This window comes from Aplidium turbinatum, chromosome 10 (genome assembly GCF_918807975.1).
Source record: "Aplidium turbinatum chromosome 10, kaAplTurb1.1, whole genome shotgun sequence".
Lineage (NCBI taxonomy): Eukaryota > Metazoa > Chordata > Ascidiacea > Aplousobranchia > Polyclinidae > Aplidium > Aplidium turbinatum.
In genome coordinates this window covers 17,209,446-17,224,640 of record NC_137481.1, presented here as the reverse complement: position 1 = coordinate 17,224,640, position 15,195 = coordinate 17,209,446, and the positions used below count along the sequence as shown (strand labels likewise).

Sequence of the window (15,195 nt, the reverse complement as noted above, 5' to 3'; positions counted from 1 at the left end):
TGCAGTTATTATTTGACTAATATAACTAAAAGTAAACTAAGTCATGTTCGGAAACTGGAACAATTTATTGATAAAGCTTTCGCCGAAGTAAATCTGGACTAACAACAAATAAATGCCGAACACGCCCATTAAAAAAACAATATGTTTTTCTTTTCAATATAACATTTTGTGTGGAAAGCATTGTCGGTTTAAGTAGCTTCACTCACCGAAGCCGTGACATATTATATTTTTCTGTTTACTACAACATTTTGTGTGAAAAGCATTGCCCTACCTGTCAAGCTGATATAATCAGCAGACTTTACTAGGAATAGCACCTAAATGAACGGGTGCCTTAGTGCTCCGCACTTAATATCCAGATTCCAGACGCCACAGTGTGCGCGCCTATTTGACCGGCGCCTAAAAGACTTGTTCCCATGATTTGTTTGCAATTTTGTGGTGATCATTCAGTTAGCACATCATTGCATTTATTTCTTCTAATGAGAATCATGGGCTCTCTGTTTAAAACAGAATAAATCAATTCCAGATTCGGTTGGTTGGTTTTGAATCTGGTAGTTTCGCATACTTGTAAAGACTGTCGACTCACGCCAGTTACCGAGGTTGGCAGAGTGAAGTTTCCAATTGTTGAAATGTTATTTTGGGGAAGTATTTGATCCACTAGGTGTAGCTAAATGAAGAGCAGTCCTAAAATGCGTTGCTCAAGTGCACACCCTGAGAGCCGAACCAGTGCCACTTGATCTTGTGTGCTTAACCACTGAGCTAACCGGGCAGACAATTTAGTTTGATAGACAGCAACTCTTAACATTTTTTTTCAGTCTTGGTATTGTACTTGTTTTTAATGTATGATATTGCTGAAAAATTTTTACATGAATAATAGTCAACTTTTCCTTAAACCAACAAACTCCTAAAATAATCTTTTTCTGGCTAATATTGCATGATAAAACTCTTCACCAAAAACTTATTTTTACCTGTAAAAATCTGGATAGGCTAGATTTTATTTTAAAAATCCTTTTTTTACAACCCTGCTTCTGTGTGGTTTAAATTGGTTTAATTGCAAGTTTTTTTTTATTTTCTGAAAAAGTAGTTTAAGATTTGTATACTTTTTGTGTCTATGTTGTCACCATGGTCAAAAAGAGAAAGAAATCTTCAAAAAAGCAAAGCTCTTTTACTGAGAATCAAATAGAAAGAATGCAAGCAATTTCCAACAATTCCAAGATACAAAGTAAGTCATTTATTGTGTGTACTGTATCATATGGAAGAGTTGTTTAAACCAGGGGTCACCAAATGGCGGCCCGCGGGCCGCATGCGGCCCGCCACGCCGTATCGCTGCGGCCCGCGGAAGGTATCAGCGTACAAGTATAATCAAAAATACTTTTCTTGAGGAGTCAATGAGCATGAAGGTAAAAAATATTTTCCGGGAGGCATATTATTTTCGCTTTGCATACGATTCCACCGACCATTCAGATTGTAGTTCTAGGTGGGGGTCGCTCAACGTTATTCCAATGCGATGTCCAGCCACACTGTCCCAGTGGTTGATTAAAACGTCTGTTTTTGAATTTCGAAATTGTCTGTGAGCATAGGGTTGCTTATTTTAAGTTTGTGAATGTCATGTAAACACTAGTGTGCGTTTCACCGTTATTGTGTTTCACAAGCAGTGTTCCCTTTAAGCAAGTTTTTGTTAGCAAAATAGGCCGGTGTGCCAAGTCAATTTATAATAAATTGACAAAGTATCATATATAAATTTAAAGACTTTTTCTGGTTGTATCAATAAAATGAAATATCTTCTAACAGGTGTTGTTTGTATTAATTCTGGTTGTATTTTCATAAGACAACTTCTGGTTGTATTATGGTTGTATTTTCATAAGACAACTTCTGTTTGCATTATGGTTGTATTTTCATAAGACAACTTCTGGTTGTATTATGGTTGTATTTTCAAAAGACAACTACTGGTTGTAGGCCTATTATGGTTGTATTTTCAAAAGACAACTTCTGGTTGAATTATGAAAATATTTAGTTTGATACTGCAAAATGTTGTTAATCAACAATTCTTGCCATGCTGATAAGCACCGCAAGTAACAGTTGTCAAATAATCAAGAAATACGGTTTTATAGACTCTCACAAAAAGATGAAAAACCAACTCATTGCTTTTTTAGAAGGAACACCGTTCATGAGTTACGATAGAAACGTTTTTTTTCGGTAATTTCTACAAGTGTTTGTTTCATGGTGCCTAGTTTCTTTCTCCTCGTTATAGGAGCCTATTGTTCGCTGATATGTTAGCAGCATAGCAGGTCACTGTTGTTGCCTGTATTGCGATGTGTCAAACATTTGTTTGGTTGCTGAAACTGTTAATTGCAAGATATCTTTTGCGAAGCGAAGTGACATCACTCTTGCTTGGCGATGAATATTCTAATGAAACCGTTCGCCTCGCTACAAGTGCGCAAAACAAGTGGCCTCGTTTGTTAGACATTGTTAAAGAAGTCAAAAGTGTTGTTGAAGGAGCTTGGCCTGGCGGTAGCGTTGTTCGACTAATTTTGTTGCTGCGGTATTCTAAGATAAATAGTAACAAAATGTAACGCTGAATACTGGGCACGAAATGCGTTCATTTCTAGCATCAGAGTCAGCCTACCTAAAATTTTATTAGTGCGGCCCGTCACAGCTCTCCTTAGTGCCAAAGTGGCCCGCATGCAAAAAAGGTTGGTGACCCCTGGTTTAAACCATTGCTCTTCAAACCTTTTGGCTCCACAAAACCTATGGTTAGTTTTGTTTTAATATCTTGGTTAGGTTTTGAATCTTTATCCTCGGACTGACAAAGTCTTGATTAGTTATTCTGGTAGTTTCGCATACTTGTGATAGAGGCTATTGATGGAGGGTCGATTACCAAGATTGACAGAGTGAAGTTGTTTCAATTGTTGAAGTGTTGTTGCTGGGAAATTATTCTATCCATGGACCATTAGGTTCCATCCATTATAACAATTTTGTGTTATCAAAATTCATTCTAGCATTTGATAGAACCGATCATCATATTATGATTTAAATATATATCAAGCTGTTTGTTTCGTAAAGATTGCCTAATGATCTGCTGTGTGTCACAGTGCATGAACACCTGAGAGAAATTCAAAGGCATTCGGATGCGCTTGTTGCTCAGCTCACCCAGGAAATGCATGGAACAATTGCCAACATGCCCAACGAAATAGCAGAAATGACAGTCGAAGAATACATTTCTCAATATTTGAAACTCTTTCCTCAGGTCTGTTGTTGCTCAATAGGGGTGAACACTTTTTTGTAGATTAGGAATTTCTGAGTTGTTTTTATGGTGCTTGAAATAGCGTACAAAGCAACAAATCGTGTAATTTTTCTGCTTTTTTATGTATGGGACATAGGCGTCGATTTTTTCTTACAAGAGAGGAATTTTGGGTGGGCGAGAGTTTTCAAACAGATTTCATTGAATGTGTATGTTTGCAAATTCGCAATGGTTCAGTCTTCGAAATGAGCATATTTTTACTTCGGCAAAAACGTTGCCGAGGCCAAACGGCAAAATTTGAAATTTCCTCGGCAATTACTGTGAATATTTATTAGGAAAAGATTGTACTAAAACATGTAAAACGAGAAGCGAAAAATATACTAGAGTAGTCTATTACGAACGCATTGTTTGATTTGTTGTGATGTAATAATACCAAAAGTAGTGATAAAGCGAGCAACGCGATACGCACGCTGTTACGGTAATTCACGTTAAAAAAACTCACTTGGAGGGGAAAGTAAGTTAATTTTGGGTTGATTCAACGTTCGAGTCAGCACAAATCGATTTAATTTTTCCGGCTGGTTATATTGCGTAACAACAATGCCCAATTAGAAATTTACGTTTGTTTTACATTAATTCGACATCTAGCGATGTTGAATTATCATAAAATAACGTTAATTACTCAACCAGGTACAGGTAACATATTAATAGCTCCCTGCGAGAAGATCGCCTCGATTTACGTAAGCTTATAAGCCAACATAATTTCGGCACAATTGGGACACTGCGAGCAACACAAAGTCTGTTTGATGAACTAGTCAGAATCGGTATTATCAGATGCTGTATCAGCTGGACGAGATAACGGAAAGCGAGGCGCAACAAGGAGTAGATGCTTACAATAATTTGACGTCTACTGGAGTTAAATCAATGCAAATAGCAGGCCTTGAAACAACTTTTTTTTCCGGCTGCCAAACGTGTCCGACTGAAGCAAGCTGTTCGGCGGCCAATCACAAGCACATGGCGGCCATCGGAACTTCGACACGCATCAACATACAGTCTTCGAAATTAGCACATTTTTACTTCGGCAGAAGCGAAAAATATACTAGAGTAGTCTATCGCGACCGCACTGTTTGATTTGTTGTGATGTAATAATGCCAAAAGTAGCGATAAAGCGAGCTACAAGATACGCACGTGGCACGCTGTTGCAGGAATTCACGTTGAATAACTCACGGGGAAAAGTAAGTTAATTTTGGGTTGATTCAACGTTCGAGTCAGCACAAATCGATTTAATTTTTCCGCTCGGTTATATTGCGTAACAACAATGCCCAATAAGAAAGTTACGTTTGTTTTACATTAATTCGACATCTAGCAACGTTGAATTATCATAAAATAACGTCAATTGCTCAACCAGGTACAGGTAACAAATTAATAGCTCCCTGCGAGAAGATTGCCTCGATTTACGTATACACTACACTAACATAATTTCGGCACAATTGGGATACTGCGAACAACACAAAGTCTGTTTGATAAAGAACTAGCTGTCAGAATCATCAGATGCTGTATCGGAGCACGAGGTTGTCGCGTCATCACTGGAATCAGACACATCAAGAGGCTCATCGCTTGGCTGTAAATCTATACCGTCTTTGCCGTTCGCAATGAAGCGTCCACGTTTTGCGGCTTTCGGGCTTTGATACCACTCCACAGGCCTCTTTCTTTTTCATAAAGATCCATCAGGGTGTTGACTAGGGAACAAATCTATGCTGTGCCATAACGACTGGGAGGAATGTTTAACCCTAACGTTACAAGCGCTCGTGTGGCCTCGGCATTTTTATTGCCGACGCTAATGCGCCATTTGCCGACGCTAATTTCGAAGACTGAATATATCGCATTAATAAAGTGTATTGTGGTGTCACTTGCATCCAGCTTATCGTCAGACATCAGCTGCTTGATCACTCAATAATGTTAACAATTCAAGCATATACAGGGTGTATTGTGATTTATCGAGTACTTTAACTCTTTTCTAGTCCTTTGTGATTATAAGTGGCAAAGTACTACAGTACTACTTTATTTACAAGGCCGCTTGTGTAAAATTTTCTCGGAACTTCATGGCGGATAAATGCGGCCGACGGAAGGGCGAGACCCGGTGGACAAAATGTCGGTTTTTGTAGGTTAATCGCGGCGATGGCCGCCTTCAGTTTCAAGGCCTGAATTATAGGGTGATATTTTTATAAAAGATTCTCTCAGCTGGGCACGTGTCTAAGCGCCGGCTAAGTAGGAAGTAACCCAAATAAAACATCCAGCAATAGTAAGATTGAATCAACATTTTAGTCTGGTGTAGTCTAAGAAAATTAGTTTTTTCTTGTAATCTTGTTGTCCTTACAATTGCCGACGCTAATTTCGAAAAGTTTGGTTAGTCTTTCTCACAAAGACTGCGTTTAGCGTCGCTGCAGCAATTAAGCTTTAATAGGTTGGATGTTTTCTTTCTTGCATCTTACGATCTTATGAGCGCTGCTAAACTAAACAAACTTCTTTTATGTTTTCCTTTGCAACCTAAAAAGCGCGTGACTCGTGACCTGTTATCTTTAAAGTGGCGCCTTCGGATTTGTTGCATTTGTAAAAGCGATTGTTTTTAGTACGTCTTTAGTTTGTATCGGTTATTTTATTGTCATGTTCATTATGATGTCATATTCACATTCCCTTACGATGACCGGGAACTGAAGTTTGATTGTGACGTAACGAAAGTGAGACCATTCGGAGAAAAGATCAACTTGCCGATGCAAATTTGGAGAAAAGATCAAACGTGGCTTTCTCTCACCAGGAATTGCCAGCTGTGGCAGTTGCCGTAGCAACAACAATGCAGTGCGTACCGCCGTTTTTCCACGCAGCGTTGTTATGGAATTGCTTTGTTCTGTCGGATACCTAGCGAGAGACATAGCGTAAAACAAGAAGTTGCGCTGCAGTTGGTTGGATAGTCCACTAATTAGTCCAGCGTTTAAGAAAAACGGAAATAATTGTAACGAACACTTCATAAGTGGCATGAAAACAGGGTGGGCGAAACATATTTTGCCCACCCTCGTTTCACGGCAGGGTGGGCGTCGCCCACCCTGCCCACCCTATTTCGACGCCTATGGTATGGGATACATAATTACATATACATTGTCATTTTTCACATGTAGTAAGGGTTACTGTATAGGTGAAAGAAGACAATCCTGAGGTGGTGCTACCTGATACCTCCGAGAAGACATCGCAATCGAAAAAATCTTGCAAACCAGATCTTTGTGGGGACGTGGACAATGGTGCGTTAGCTGTTAGGTTTATATATTTGGTTATTATGTTTATCAGATTTTTCACAGTACTCTTTTTAGGCTTGTGGAAACTGCAAACGTTTTAAAATCCAAATTGAATTGTGTAATTTCATTAGTAAACAACATCTAATCAGTTAAAAAAACAATGTTAAATAAATTTATTTTGACAGTCAGTTTAAATAATCACTATCATACTTCCGTTCTATCTATACCCTATGATTTTTTTAAGTTCAAAATAAACTCCTGATTGCGGGCATTCGAGTTGTGGATGTGATTCACATTGAAATGTTTGCACTTTACAGTCTATTAATGTTAATTGACGAAAGAATGTTTTGATGTGTCACGTTTCAATATTGTCACCCCTCTTTCGAAGTTTCACTTTTTGTCAATGTATTTGTTGCATTTTAGTGATTGAAGACTTGATTTCAGTCTATCCTATCAGGAAATCCAAAAGAAAGGTATGTGATGGGACTACTTTGTCTGATCCTCTGTTTCGTTAGTTTACCACCCAAGAGTGCTGATGTTTGCTCTGGCCATGCTGACAGGCTACCAGAATGCAGTGCAGCCAGTCTTTTGTTTCGTCGTTCATGGGCGTGACGTGGTGAAGTCGTTGGTAATAAGGTTGGTTGTCTGTTTCCCAGCCTCACACTTGTAAGAGAAAGGCTGCATGGACTTTCCACTTGCCACTGTTGAATGGACTGGCGGAAAAGTCCAAAGCCTGTTCGGTGACGTGTTGAGCCGTAACCACGCCAATCTTTACACTGGCATACCAGTGACATGGGTGTGGGCTGTGGGTATAAGTAATGAATGCATCTTGGTTGTGTTCAGCTTTTTCATTTCTATGCTGGTTTGCCCAATTAGCCGCAAAGATCTAGTAGGCTATTGTTCAGTAGCTCCAATGAGTAGAACTTCTACTTAGCGATATCCCTGATTTTCAGGAGCATACGCGCCGACTTCCGGGGGGCGGCGCCCCCCATAAACTTATGGTTGAGGGGCAACAAAAATGGTTATTACAAGTGGTGTTTCAAAAATAAAACACTTCGCGAAAGACATTTAGATCATTTAATTAAACGGACTTTAGGAATGCCGAAAGCGAAAAACAGCCTACGTTGCTCTTGCCCGCAAAACAGCAGCTGATCGCATGGCTTTCTCATACCGTATGGAAATTACAAAGTAGATGGTAGAGTAACTTACGCTGCTGGAATAGTAACGTAACTAGTATTCACTGCAATATTAAGTAAACCAGCTAAACTAAACGCGCTATTTTCAACGAGGTTTTCCCGCTGTGAGATCAATTATGATTCAACAGAACGCATTGTTTTGTTCGCAATGTGTGAGAATTAAATCGAAAACCGATAAAAGAAAAGGTGTTTAAATGGTCTTGGTCGCAGATATTGCCTGCATTAACGACGTCTCTTACCGCTATTGTCACCTAGCTAACCTGACATCAATGTTTTATGCGGCCGCTTAGGTTTGACATCGACTTCAACGATCATGGAATGTTACGTAACAAGAACGATTATATGCTACACGCAAAAATAAAAAAATTGATCTCAACAGCTCTTTCCGCTGTTTTGTCTGGTGAGCTTAGCATCAGGCCTGGAAAAAATGGGGAATCCGGGAATGACATTCCCGGGAAATTTGTCGGTTCGCGGGAAATTTTTACCGGAAGAATCACGTTACTAACGTCTTTCATTCACCGTCAACCGTCATCGTAATTTGCTACCACATTGCAGTTCCGACACTGATTCGTATCACTGCGTAGTGCGTATTTACGATTTCCAACTTGTACCTCCGAGCTGAACAAGTTCTTAGCAAAATTGCGCAAATATTTTGCAGTAGTCCGCCCGAAAGCGTCGTAAAAAGCACGGAAAGTGTAATTGAAAAAATTCAAATGTTTGCGGAGGTACAAAAACATCCACAAATAAAAAATAAAGACATTAGCAACGAGCTGCTCTTTCACTGGAATGGGCCTCACATAAGCAAGTGTAATAGCATCGTGAAACAAGCTCTTGACCTACATTTCAAAGGAAAACTATGGCATTTTAGTACTAATGACGTTCGCTCGAAAATGTACAAAGCTGTGGTAGATAGACCAAACAACAAGAAATCGTCACCATTTTTTATGTCCTGGTAATGTATTTGTAGTAATTTCGCATGGGCAAAACTTGCTTGCGGTTTCTTTGATTTACAAAAACAGTTGTTTTAACGTCGTAATTTTGATTTTGTTGTCAAATTAATTAATGCGTTTCGTTATTCTTCGTGTAACCGACTGGTTGTTTTGTAGATTACAGAAGTAATTTTCCCAACGTCTTGCAGGCCTCGAAATATCCGGCGATCATGACCTCCGGAATGACCTCGAATAATGTCTGCCGAAGCCGACTCATTGGTCGGTCATAACTGACCGCCGCAAAATTCCTGACAAAAATAGAGCTAATACAGCAAAAATATATTTTAAATTTGAATTGTTACAATTGTTTGTTTAACCCGAACAAATACGGAGCTGAAACAATAATAGGAGGCTACAGGCAATTGTTTTAAAGATCACACTAGAGTGGCGTGGTTAACGAGCTGATGGCAAAAGTAGCCATTTTTACATCATTTCAACGCCTTGCAATGTTGCCTTGAAATAAAGTTGTCTGAACTTTTCGGCAGGATATGTATTCTAATTTTAACAATGAGGATTATTGCGTTACATTGATCGTTTGTTAAAAAGAAACGTCACAGAGAAGCAAGTCTCAGCTGGGTTCCGCACGTGCTAAGGCGAATGTGGCGACCTTATTCACGCTGATAGTGATAGAAATAGAATTTCTGCACAGAAGGGAGGGTGTTAGACACATTTGTCTGCTGTAGAAAATCTTCTTCTACAAACACGACTACACAATACTGTAGTGTGATTTTGTGCAAAATCTACATGCAAAAAATATGTCCGGTTGAGATATTAAATGTCCGCTGAAAGGGCCAGTCCGGTAGGACATGCTTGACCGCTGGAAAAAAAATACAAATCTGGCCGTTTTTTGTGCTATATGCCTATATCGCTTAATAATTAGTTATTCTATTCATGCACATTGCACATACTATCAACCCATTCGAGCATGAAGCATATTGTTAACTTGTCAAGTACGTAACAAGCGGCTCGTGATGTCGCATTGTTTCATGACATTCACACGGTGGTCGGTGAGTCAGTGAATCTAATTTGTAAGCATGCGGCGTCTAATTTATTAAGCTATTGTTGTTGGCCAATGTATTCCGATCAAAGCGGGCACATCAGGCACAAACAGTGCGCCATGCCTGCTTACGAATACGATACCAAGAGTCTTTATTGGAACTATGAAGCTACAAATGGCCGTCTATATTTTTTGCTTGAGGCTTTTCGCCGGAAAACTGTAAACGGTGTAATTATGACGTCATTATCGTGATTGTAAGCCGCGGGAAATTTTTTCGCTAAAAAACAGATTCCCGGGAAGCTAAACATTTTTTCCAGCCCTGCTTAGCATATTGCTCAACAAGTGCATAAAGTTTAGAATTAACAAGAAATCATTAAATTTGAAATCACTGCAAATATACGTATTCAAAACTTTTACTTAGGACAACGCCATTTCAAACTCCGTAATCTACGTCGTCAACGATTTTGCGGCAGCAAAAATGCGTTCATTTTGAAAACTGCCGAGCTGGAGACAACAGCTTGTCCCGTGTATAAGTTGAACCTGTCTTTTTGAGGTGAAAATCACTTGCGAACATCTCGACCTATGCTCGAGTATATAAATAACTGTAAAGACTTTCGATAAACAACAAAAGAGAAAACACTTTGCCGTTGGTAGCGCTTTGAAGGTAAGTAATTAGCAAAACGAGCGAAACGAGGTTGATAAAACTGATAGCGGGTTTCCACTCTGCTTTAGATCATGATTTTTTGCGTTTTATTTCGATAACTTCACTGTCTTGATTGTTGTTATTCACTCGCATAAAAAGGAAATGAATCGGCTTGTTTTCCAACTGTTTCAATTATGTGCTAACAATATCAAATTTTTTACGACTAGGCGTACTATATGCGTCATCATAATCCATCGTCGGTTTGTTCCCCACTAGTGGGGGTGGCCGATTGTTTCCGCGCAGCAATTGTTTTTATCCTTTTTCTCCATTTCACCCTGTCCCTTGCATCTTCCTCCTTCAGTCCGACTTTTTTAAACTCATCCTTCACTTGTTGTTTCCACGTTCTTCTTTGACGACCGCGTTTCCTCTTCCCATCCACCTTTAGATCTAGTGCCTTTCTAAGAAAACTTCCTTCCTCCCTCCTTATCACATGTCCATACCATCTTACTCCATTTGCCCTTGCCATTTGGTCTATGGTCTCTCTCATCTCTAGCATATCCAACAATTCTTCAGTCCTTTTTTCCCTTCTCGTTTTCACCCCACACATTGCTCTCACCATTGACCTTTCCGTTCTTCTCAGGATTGCCAGTTCACTCTCTCTCAATACCCATGTCTCGCTACCATATAGCATTTGCATATATGTTATACCATATAACATTTGCATTAATGCTCTTGGTTCGCCAATTGAGCACTTTGCTAGCAGACATCTTGCTGTTGCATTGCGCAAAGCTCACTGCTTCGGCAGTTTGAGCACTCTGGCAAGATGGGTGAAAGTATCCAAATGTGGTTCCTTGCGTACCACAAATGGAAAAATCCCACGCTGCATTACTTATATAGTAATAAGGCGTTCACGTCTAGTGTACGATTTACTGCACTGAGAAGACCTTAAGGTCGAAACAGTGACGTCCTGTCTGCAGTTATTTGCTACCATATATGCGTAAAACTAATTAATCGTTTCAAACAGCGGTTCTAATAAATTCGGTTGGCGACCTAGGTGTCAATAAACAAGACAGTAAGCTTAATCAAAGACTATTTTAATTGAGTAAAATAGCGTTATGTTTATGACGTCATCACCTTTCTCGCCCCCCCAAGATTGTTTGAAAAGTTGGCGCCTATGTTCAGGAGATTTTGCTTAATGTGTATTCTATATATGATACCAATCGCGTTCTAAATTAACTTTGTAATAATTTCTATTCACTGCTGCATTTTGGTGCCATCTTGGTGCAAGTCAAAGGTGTGACCTGTCGAGTGTTGATCTGACAAGGTTAATCGTCTTTCAACTGTGAACGTCATAGCCAGTCATCCTTTATGCTACAGCAGTTTCCTTTCCCGCTTCGTCACTGCGTGAGACCGTTACTTCGTTAACCAAAAAAGTACAGCAAATGTTTCATGCCCTTAATTGAAAAATATATCATTTTTGAAGTCTTATTTGCCACAACATTATGTCACTATTGAATTGTACAACTAGACCATGCCCATTTTCTATTTACAAGTTCGTGTGGAGAAAGTAAATAACTGTATGTTTTTGCATTTATAGTAAAGCTGCTTATTTAAATAAACAATAGTTTAGAACGGGTCCACGTCTTTTAGGTGCAGACAGTTAGGTGCCTGCCAAATAGGTGCGCGCACTGTGGCGTCAGGATATTTAGGTGCGGTGCATTATGACGCCCGGTCATTTAGATGCTATTCAGTGTTTCAAATTACACTCATAATCATTTATCAGAAATGCTTGATTATCATGCGACAGTTCTCCCCGCTGTGTTGGTGAATTTCAGTTTGAAACATCAGTGTGCAGTGCCTGATTGTTGCTACAAACTAATGCTATACAATATAACTTGCTAATTGGTTATAATTAGCAAATGAGCGTTTTTTGAAATTTGTTTTCATTTTTGTTTCAATTTGAAAAGCATTTTGAATGCCCCCCTTGAAAAAATCCTGCCTACGCCACTGTCTGCAGTGTTACCATCGCACTTAATGAAATAGACGTTACTGGGAATAACACCTAAACGACTGGGCGCCGCACTTAAATATCCTGACGCCATAGTGTGGGCACCTATTGGGCAAGTACCTAACTGTATGCACCTAAAAGACTTGCACCGTTTAGAACTACTTTTTATGCTTCTTACACTGCTAATCTTAATCAAAGTCAATGTTTCATTTATCTCAAATTTGATATTGAGGTTTTTACTGCATTTTTTAGCCTGTCGTTCAGGGGTTATTGCCACCGTTTGTACTGCTTAGTCAGAATAGTTTCATAATAGGATAATTGATGTGTTGGTGCAATTGTTTCATTAGTTTAGGCTAGTTAAGTGTAAACTGGCAGATTGAATAGTAATCAAAGATTTGATTTCATGACTTGTAATGTATTGGTGATATGATTGGATAATTGACTTCGACTTAGGTAATCAATAGATTTTGATCTATCTGCGTCGCTTTTAGCCGAAACATCGAAGCTGTGTTATTTGATATCTAGATAACTTTGAAGGTTCCTCCAAGTGCAGCAACGTCCAAAAGCAAGAGACTTAATGTGAAGACTCCAGCACCCACGCATCCACCGTTCAGGAGCATTGAAGGGACACCCTTGTTCTCAAGAAAAGGCGTAAGGTGAACCGATAAGACTCAAACTCGTTCGCGAGACTTTTGAACCCTACAGTTAGCTTTGCATTGTGCGTAATCGTAGGCAGATTTGAAGCTATTTGATTGATTGTTTTTTGTGCAGTTCCAACCAACTCAACTTAACCGAAACCCCACGTACAATGAAGGCTGGCGATGGTGTGACAGCTTTTGAGTTTAAAATGTATTCAGACCGGGGAAGCCCTATGGTCGTAAGTTGTTTTTTTATTATTTGCTAATTGTATTCGAAGCGAGTTTCATATTGTGCTATGCGGCGCCATTTCGCTGTGAAATATTTTGTACTATAAACACTAAACAAGTAAACAGGCATAATGTTTGTTTATGGTTTAAAAAAGTTACCTCTCTAGCAGGGCTGGGGAGCCCGAGCTGGAGCGTTGGAGCCAAGCATTTTCTCCGGAGCTGGAGCCTTTTTAAACATTTCTTGTGGAGCCGGAGCTGGAGCTACAAAATATTTATCAGCTCCAGTATTGAATACAGATGAAATCGGTTAATGGTATACTGCTTAAACGTATCAATCGTTTATTTGAATCAAAACCTGAATTCCCAAACCAAATCCAATCTGCTGTTAAGTAAAAACATCGGTTAAGCGCATACCGCTTAAAAGAATAAGTCGGATAAAGTATGGCACCAGAGCCGCTGTTTAAAAGTTTATAGCTCCAGAGCTGGAGCTAGTGGATGAATTCTTGATAGCTCCGTAGCTGGGGCCGGAGCCTATGCTTTTTTGCAGTGGCTCCCCAGCCCTGCTCTCTAGTTTCTACCCAAATTGTAAATATTTTTGTATCAAGCAAATTTATCAGATTTACTAATTAGTTAGCCTTTCAAGGATATGACGCAGGACCAAATATGCTTGTTTTTCTGGCGGTGTCTGTATTAAGAGATTATTCTTTAGCGTTTCGCTTCGCTCTCAAAACGAAACCCAAAAAGGATTTTAGATTAAAACAAAATTTTGTTTTCAACACTTCTAACTCTTGTCAATTTGCTATTTTCCAACGTGCATAAAAACTTTTTTGTGGATAGGAGAACCTTAGAAAGTGAATGTGAATCAATCTCTGCTTTGTCAAACTATTGTTTTCGAGGAGGTTGTCTTAAATAAAACTACATGATTTTCAGGCGAGTGACAAAATGAAAGAGAAAATCCAAGAATCACTACACAAGTTAATGCAGGAAATGCATGAATAAGAATTGCCTTCCTCAACTGCTCCGTTTGCTTGCATTGTATTCCATCGAGGTCTGAGCTTGTTCAGACATGCAGTTTTTTTGCGTGCTTATTGCTTTTCAAGCTTGCTTAGGCTATTGTATCGTGTGGTATGGATTGTTAATATGATGCAACACAATGCTGCTTTGAAAAGTTACCCTTTGACCGTTCAAGGACAGTTGCAAGAAGACTGCGGTATAGGAAATGTCAACCCGTGGTTATCAAAATAGCCTACTCCTGGCTTGTTTTTGCAATAAAACGAAATCGCGAATGCTATTTTGGAAACGAAATCTTCACATTCTCGCACCCATTTGCAACATCATAAAATGCTAAGCAGTAGCAAAATTAAAATATGCTTTTCAGTAATAGCCCAGCGAACAAAGTTTGTATTGTTTTACGTTGCTTTACCATTTGACAAGGTTGTTAAAAACCTTTTCAAAATTTTCAATCGTTGCAGTTAGAGGTGTGTGTCGTCGCCTACTGTACTGTTCATAGCGCTTTGTCGATCTTCAGCAATTGAATAGTTTGTACCACCGAACTCTTGGAACTACTACCTATAATCAAGCGCTATAGAATTTGTCTGTTTAAGCCTTTGGTAGAACGGAAATCTTGAATATTGCTTTCACTCAGATATGTAATGTATTTATTGCGTTTTTCGTAATGCCTCGGCAACAAAAAAGATGTCGCCGAACGAAGGAGCAGAACTGAAGAAGGCTTTGTGGTTGTTTTTAGAAGCCTGTAATGTTTGAACAGTTCCTCGAGTGGTTTGGACTTTTCAACTTGAAGCTTTTGTGATTTTATCTTGTAAAACTTATTCTGGTAATGTGGATACGTATAATACAACCGTTTTCAAAGTTTTGATAAATTAATGCGATGACTGCATTGAGGAACAAAAGACAAGTTAATAAACACTAGATTACAATTAGTTCAGGAATTTTATTTATCAAATGCATGGTTCT

At 39.1% G+C, this 15,195-nt stretch overlaps 1 protein-coding gene across 2 annotated transcripts; it reads left to right on the top strand.

The window, feature by feature from the left end:
• Positions 1-1,082: 1,082 nt before the first annotated feature.
• Positions 1,083-15,172, top strand: LOC145778536 (uncharacterized). 2 transcript variants are annotated; one of them, XM_082590035.1, is made up of 7 exons: positions 1,083-1,219; positions 3,090-3,244; positions 6,426-6,528; positions 6,946-6,995; positions 12,881-13,011; positions 13,127-13,232; positions 14,152-15,172. In XM_082590035.1, exons 1-7 carry the CDS (start codon positions 1,120-1,122, stop codon positions 14,218-14,220), a joined length of 714 nt encoding a protein of 237 aa, XP_082446161.1. In that variant the 5' UTR covers positions 1,083-1,119; the 3' UTR covers positions 14,221-15,172. The 2 variants fall into 2 exon arrangements, with proteins under 2 accessions (XP_082446161.1, XP_082446162.1); XM_082590036.1 differs by having other exon boundaries at positions 12,893-13,011; positions 14,152-15,171.
• Positions 15,173-15,195: the final 23 nt, after the last annotated feature.